General features: G+C 49.5%; 1 protein-coding gene across 1 annotated transcript; it reads left to right on the top strand.

Annotated features, from left to right (window-relative positions):
• Nucleotides 1-928: 928 nt before the first annotated feature.
• On the top strand, nt 929-6807 carry LOC117146765 (polyhomeotic-proximal chromatin protein-like). Its single transcript, XM_033313266.1, has 4 exons — nt 929-2484; nt 2546-2990; nt 3050-4839; nt 4903-6807. The coding sequence occupies exons 1-4, from the start codon at nt 1425-1427 to the stop codon at nt 5652-5654; spliced, it is 4047 nt and encodes a 1348-aa protein (XP_033169157.1). The 5' UTR covers nt 929-1424; the 3' UTR covers nt 5655-6807.
• The last annotated feature ends 1012 nt before the right edge of the window (nt 6808-7819 follow it).

Genomic DNA, 7819 nt, shown 5'->3' with positions numbered 1-7819 from the left:
ACAACTGGCGACAGCATTTCGAGCGCCCAGCTTAGGTCTTTGAACCTGTCCCCTTGAATATCACCATCATGGCTTATAACCATCGCCCAAGGGCCATCCGTAAATAAAAGTGGTCTCCCTTACACCCACTCGAGCTTCCTCTCTGTGTAGTAAAATGGGAGGCGGTGGTGGAGAAGGGGAATATGCAGCAGAGAGCAATCCTACTATAAATAGATGTTTCGGGCACAGGCAACTCTGACAAGTGACCTCCTTTAGGCGTTGGTGCATGCACATATGCATAACAGTGCACTTTTAGTGAATCACAAATCTTCAACAAATTAAAATATTTATTTACCTCTACCGTAAAAAGTACTGAATACACGGTGCTGCTGGTGTTGTGCACAGTTGTAGCTGCAATCATTTGTAATTTCCCATATAATATGTTGGTGTCTAAGCTTACCACGTCTCACCTAAACAGTATCCACTGTAAGTAAATTACCTCGTGAGTGAATGATCATCCAAAACAAAGTGTATCTCTCGTTCCCTTCTCACATTTTCGTCTCAACTTTGTTTTCGTTTTCGTTTTGGTTTTCGATTTCTTTGCCGTTTTTGGACCCAGAGTGCATATTATACGATCCCGTCTTTGTCTTTCTCAATGATAGTGCGTCCCTGTCGCACCCCCTTTTCTCTTTTTCTGTTCCTCGTCCCCCTTTCGCGTTGGAGAGCAAGAGAGAGAGTCATTGGCGGGAGTAACATGCAGTCGCAGCTTGTTGTTGTGTGGGTTTTTCCTCAAGCGCTAAGAGAATATGAATAAGAATATAAATATGAATTTGAACATAAATATGAAGCATGCCGCACGTATTCGGAGCCGCGCCAAGTGTGTCCGTGTTTGTTTGTGTTTAACGCAATTTACTGATCGTCTGTGTGGGTTTCCTATTTCTCTTTCCAGCAGTGGGGACACAGAAAGTGAATCAGCAACAACAATACGTACACCACAACCTTCACCGGAAGCCACCACATCTGTAAAGGGCAACTACAACACTGGCGTGGACCCCCAGCGGCCACTAAGGTGCCTGGAAACACTCGCCCAGAAGGCAGGCATCAGCTTCGACGAGGACTTTGCCAAGAGTCCATCCCAATCGCCCAGCTCTAAGGTAGCACGTGGGTCAGTCGGAACGCCATCAATCAGACGGCGCCACCCACTACTGCCGCTCAGCAGCAGATCGCCAAGTACACCCGACTCAAGGACAACCGGCCGCAAACTGGAGAAGTCACAGAGTCCAGCTCAACAGGTGGCGGCTGCCACCAATGTGCCGCTACAGATCTCCCCCGAGCAGCTGCAGCAGTTATATGCAAATAATCCCTACGCCATTCAGGTGAAGCAAGAGTTTCCCACGCACACGACGGGTAACAGTGGAACTGAGCTAAAGCATGCAACCAACATTATGGATGTTCAGCAGCAGTTGCAGTTGCAGCAGCAGCTTTCGGAAGCCAGCGGTGGAGGAGCAGCCTCGGCCGGAGCCGGAGGAGCAGCTAGTCCGGCCAACTCGCAGCAAAGCCAGCAACAGCAGCACTCCACAGCCATCAGCACCATGTCGCCGATGCAACTTGCAGCGGCCACTGGAGGAGTTGGCGGGGATTGGACGCAGGGAAGGACGGTGCAGCTGATGCAACCCTCCACCAGTTTCCTGTATCCCCAAATGATTGTGTCGGGCAATCTGTTGCATCCAGGAGGCCTCGGTCAGCAGCCGATCCAGGTGATCACCGCCGGCAAGCCGTTCCAGGGCAACGGCCCCCAGATGCTTACCACCACTACTCAAAATGCCAAGCAAATGATCGGCGGCCAAGCGGGATTCGCCGGCGGAAACTACGCCACTTGTATTCCTTCGAACCACAATCAGTCGCCTCAGACGGTGCTCATCTCGCCGGTGAATGTCATCTCCCACTCGCCACAGCAGCAGCAAAACCTTCTGCAATCAATGGCCGCCGCAGCTCAGCAACAGCAACTTACCCAACAGCAGCAGCAACAGCTTAACCAGCAGCAACAGCAGCTCAACCAGCATCAGCAACAGCAACAGCTGACTGCTGCTCTGGCCAAGGTGGGAGTGGATGCGCAAGGCAAGCTGGCACAGAAAGTGGTTCAAAAGGTGACTACCACCAGCAGCACGGTGCAGGCGGCGACGGGTCCTGGATCTACTGGGTCAACACAGACCCAGCAGGTTCAGCAACAACAGCAGCAGACCACCCAAACCACTCAGCAGTGCGTGCAGGTTTCACAGTCGACTTTGCCAGTCGGTGTGGGTGGACAGTCTGTTCAGACTGCCCAACTTCTGAACGCTGGCCAAGCGCAACAAATGCAGATCCCTTGGTTCTGGCAGAATGCTACGGCAGGCCTGCAACCCTTTGGCTCCAATCAGATCATCCTACGAAACCAGCCAGACGGAACCCAAGGCATGTTCATTCAACAGCAACCGGCGACACAGACTCTGCAGACCCAGCAAAACCGTAAGAATATTGTCATGTATATTGCATCGGATAGGTACTAAAGTCAACTATCTTCCTACAGAGATTATTCAGTGCAACGTGACACAGACGCCCACTAAGGCACGCACTCAACTGGATGCACTTGCTCCCAAGCAGCAGCAGCAGCAGGTTGGCACTACCAATCAGACGCAGCAGCAACAACTAGCGGTGGCTACTGCCCAGTTGCAGCAACAGCAGCAGCAACTCACTGCAGCAGCTCTGCAGCGGCCAGGAGCCCCGATCATGCCCCACAATGGAACTCAAGTGCGTCCGGCCAGTTCCGTATCCACACAGACTGCCCAGAACCAGAGCCTGCTGAAGGCCAAAATGCGGAACAAGCAGCAGCCGGTGCGCCCCGCTTTAGCCACATTGAAAACTGAAATCGGTCAAGTCGCAGGACAAAATAAGGTTGTAGGCCACCTGACCACCGTGCAGCAGCAGCAACAGGCGACGAATCTCCAGCAGGTGGTCAATGCGGCGGGTAACAAGTGAGTATTATGAGTTTATGATCTGCCTTGTCGCAGTACTTATTTTTGCATTTTTCCAGAATGGTTGTGATGAGCACAACGGGCACTCCGATCACCCTGCAGAATGGGCAGACCCTTCATGCAGCCACTGCGGCAGGAGTCGACAAGCAGCAACAGCAGCTACAACTGATTCAGAAACAGCAAATCCTGCAGCAACAAATGTTTGCTGCCATTCAAATGCAGCAGCAGCAAGCGGCTGTTCAGGCCCAGCAACAACAGCAGCAACAGGTCTCTCAGCAGCAGCAGGTGAACGCCCAGCAACAGCAAGCGGTGGCGCAACAACAACAGGCAGTCGCGCAGGCTCAGCAACAGCAGAGAGAGCAACAGCAGCAAGTTGCCCAAGCCCAGGCGCAGCATCAACAGGCTCTCGCGAATGCCACTCAGCAAATCCTTCAGGTGGCGCCAAACCAATTCATCACGTCCCACCAGCAACAGCAGCAGCAGCAACTTCACAACCAACTGATACAGCAGCAGCTACAGCAACAGGCGCAGGCACAAGTTCAAGCCCAAGTGCAGGCTCAAGCGCAACAGCAACAACAGCAGCGAGAGCAGCAGCAGAACATTATCCAGCAGATTGTGGTGCAACAGTCGGCTGGAGCGACTTCTCAACAGCAGCAGCAACCCCAGCAGCAGTCTGGTCAGTTGCAGCTTAGCAGCGTGCCGTTTTCGGTTTCATCATCGATGACGGCGGAAGATATTGCCGGAATAACTTCCAGTGCCCTACAGGAAGCTCTCTCGGCGTCCGGCGCCATCTTTCAGACAACCAAACCGATTACTTGCAGTTCCTCTACCCTCCCCACAAGCAGTGTGGTCACAATTACCAGCCAGAGCAGCACTCCTCTGGTCACCAGCAGTACGGTGGCCAGTATGCAGCAGGCTCAGGCGCAAGGTACTCAGATCCACCAACATCAGCAGCTAATCAGCGCCACAATTGCCGGGGGGTCTCAACAGCAGCAGCAGCAACTGGGACTACCTTCACTTACACCCACCACGCCCTCACCTACAACAAATCCCATTCTGGCCATGACCTCTATGATGAATGCCACCGTGGGTCACCTATCTACTGCCCCGCCTGTGAGTGTTTCTAGTACCGCTGTCACTCCATCGTCGGGGCAGCTGGTCACATTAAGCAGTGCTAGTAGCGGTGGAGGAGCAGGCTTTCCAGCCACGCCCACCAAGGAGGCATCTTCGAAAGGGCCCACCGCAACACTGGTGCCCATTGGTTCGCCCAAGACTCCTGTATCAGCAAAGGACACCTGCACTACCCCCAAATCATCTACTCCTGCCACTGTCAGTGCATCCGTAGAGGCCAGTAGTTCCACAGGCGAAGCCCTGTCCAATGGAGATGCCTCAGATAGGTCTTCCACGCCGTCAAAGGGCGCTACCACTCCCACCAGCAAGCAAAGCAATGCAGTGCAGCCACCGAGTAGCACCACTCCCAGCAGTGTCAGTGGAAAAGAAGAGCCGAAGCTGGCAACCTCCGGCAGTTTAACGTCCGCAACATCAACTTCAACCACGACGACGATCACCAACGGGATTGGAGTAGCCAGAACGACAGCCAGCACCACGGCTGTCTCAACCGCTAGCACAACCACTACCAGTTCTGGCACCTTTACCACAATTTGCACCAGCACAACAACAACCACCACGTCGGGCATCAGTAATGGATCGAAGGATCTCCCCAAGGCGATGATTAAACCGAACGTCTTAACTCACGTCATCGATGGCTTCATCATCCAGGAGGCTAACGAGCCATTTCCCGTCACTAGACAGCGATATGCAGACAAAGACGTCAGCGATGAGCCGCCAAGTGAGTATAAACTTTGGGTACCAATGCTTATTCGAAATCTTAATGTGTCATTCCTTCGCGCAGAGAAAAAGGCAACCATGCAGGAGGACATCAAGCTAAGTGGAATAGCATCAGCTCCAGGCTCGGACATGGTTGCTTGCGAGCAGTGTGGAAAGATGGAGCACAAAGCAAAGCTGAAACGGAAGCGCTACTGTTCGCCAGGATGCTCGAGGCAGGCAAAGAACGGCATCGGTGGAATTGGATCAGGAGAGTCCAACGGCCTGGGGACAGGCGGTATAGTTGGTGTGGACGCCATGGCATTGGTGGACAGACTGGATGAAGCCATGGCTGAGGAAAAAATGCAGACAGAATCATTCCAGACAGTATCGGAGGCTTTGCCAATTCAAGCGGCTACGCCGGAGGTCCCACCGATTTCAATGCCAGTGCTGGCGGCTATGTCGACATCCTCACCACTTTCGTTGCCCCTGACATTGCCCTTGCCAATTGCAATAGCTCCCACTGTGTCACTGCCAGTGGTTTCAGCTGGAATGGTTGCGCCGGTTCTAGCAATACCATCCTCGAATGTAAATGGACCCGATCGCCCACCCATCAGCAGTTGGAGTGTGGAAGAAGTTAGCAATTTCATCCGAGAACTGCCTGGCTGTCAGGACTACGTGGATGACTTTATACAGCAGGAGATCGACGGTCAAGCGTTGCTGCTGCTCAAGGAGAACCATTTGGTGAACGCCATGGGCATGAAGCTGGGTCCAGCTCTCAAAATTGTGGCCAAGGTGGAGTCCATCAAGGAGGTTCCGCCAGGCGATGTAAAGGATTAAAAACATGCAACTAAGTCGAGGTTTCACAAGACCGATCTCTTTAGTTTCCCGCGTTTCACCTAAATGTAACAACATTTACTTCGTGAGCGAATGTGATCAGACAGAACAAAGTGAATCACGTTACGACTCACCACTTCTCACAGAACGTACACCCTAATCATCGAATCTTCAAAGGCAACTCCGCAAAGAGCAACCGGTGCCTGGAATCACTGACCCTGTTGCGAGGCGCATCCCATCCAGAATCTATGCAATCCATAATTAGGTGATGTAGGAGTTTTTCCCCTACATGACAAAAGGAAGGAATCTGATCCTCCTTCGGCGCCGGAGCTGCAGCTAGTTTAAGCACCCCGGACAGACCCAAAGATTGTGGCAATAGTAGAGTTCATAAAGAGATTTCGCTTCTGTGCGACGAAAAGGACGCGGAGGTTAAAGGACTGGCGGCGCCAACGCCGTTGGATCCGGGCCGGACAGACAGTCTCTAGCACTCTGCCTGAGTCTGAGGATAGGAGCGGGCAGTATTCTGACCTTCTATTTGACCATGCTGATCTGCATGGAGGAGGGCCTACCTGTGGACCGGGTCCAACCGGGTCTGCCGCCCAAGCTGAATTTGATTCACTTGAAGCGGACTATCAAACCCTTTGTACGTAATTTAAACTAAGCAAGAGGGGTAATCTCGTAGCTCAAATAACAGGACGCCACATGTATGATAAAGCATAGACTGCCATCCCAGTCATCAATTCATCACTCTGTATAGAAGTTCACAATTACACATAATCACTAACGTATTTATTGAAACGTTGTTAATCATTTCACAACACCCTATGCGAAGAACATGAAAAAATCATTTGAACTAGAGGTAATCTGGGATTATATTTACGTAGTTAGAATTAAAACTTAAGCCTGAAGTAATTCCTAAGTGAAACTGAATTGAATCCAACTAAACCTTTAATTTATTGATAAACTTAGGTCGTAATGAGTAACGTCTGCAGAATTTTTGCCTTTATTGCAAGGTTCCGAAAATGCTGTCCAACTTTTCTAGATCCATTCAGTGGTCGGAGTTTAATTTTTTTTTTGTTTTTCGAAACCTTTTCTCCTACTGACTGCTGAAGTAAATAAAAAAAAATAAAACTGTAAAGTTATTAATGAAAGTGAATATAATAATCGAGTTTTATTGGAATCGATGAATTGGAATTGTTCATTTCGTACCTTCTTGCCAAATTTGTGGGGGTAGTCACTCATTCTAAAAACACATGGTAATTTTCCGAAAGGTTATTTGAAATATGGTTTATTCAATAATATATATTTTTCTTTCAAATATGCAGACACATAAAAATGTAGAATATATCTTCAATATTGTTATCGGTATAATGTTTCGAACAGCTATGCATCTTAAGGTTTCAATTTAATTTCATAATAATATTTTGTGGCTGTGTTTAATTTTATGTTTGTTACGTTTAGTTAGCGCTTGCAGATTGATTTACATATAGATTTGCTTCAACATTACAACGACTTTGGTTTTGTCTACAATTTATTTGGTGTTGCCTTTTGTCTCGATTTTTGTCTCGATCGTTTTGTTGCGTTTCATCAATTTGTTTATCTTACGATCTAGAGCTACGAAAACATTGTTTATTGCGTCAATCGCGTTTCGTCGTGGGCTCGTTTACCATTTGTTCTGGATTGTTATCTATAGTTCCAATCAAATCGCAGTATTCTACACGGATGTCTAATGCGTTTAGGTCGATTCATATTTTATATGGCAGGAGGAGAACTACCTCTCAGCCGCTCCTTGTATACTGATGCATACATAAACGTTTGCCCGCCGTCTCGTTTTGGGCTCAATGAAAATGCTACTGAGCTGAGTACTGAGCTGTATTTCGCATCTAAATATATATTATTCATACTCCATATGCTATATGGTAGTGTAACACTTGTATTTTGCAAATTGGCAACATTTGAACAAAGAAAACGTCGTCTCTATTTGGTTTTAATTCTTGCAACATCGAAACCGCACCGAGGTTTCACTAAAAATCGAACAACTTCTCATCGGATTATGAACACGGGTTGAGGTTGGATCGCGTGGTTAGCTTATAGACGTACTGGAGGAGGGGACGTTGGGTTGGATTCGGGTCGGGGGCACGGGGAAATCGGTTGAGGTCCGAGGCTAC

Source organism: Drosophila mauritiana, chromosome X (assembly GCF_004382145.1).
Source record: "Drosophila mauritiana strain mau12 chromosome X, ASM438214v1, whole genome shotgun sequence".
Classification (NCBI taxonomy): domain Eukaryota; kingdom Metazoa; phylum Arthropoda; class Insecta; order Diptera; family Drosophilidae; genus Drosophila; species Drosophila mauritiana.
This window is presented reverse-complemented; position numbering and strand designations above follow the sequence as displayed.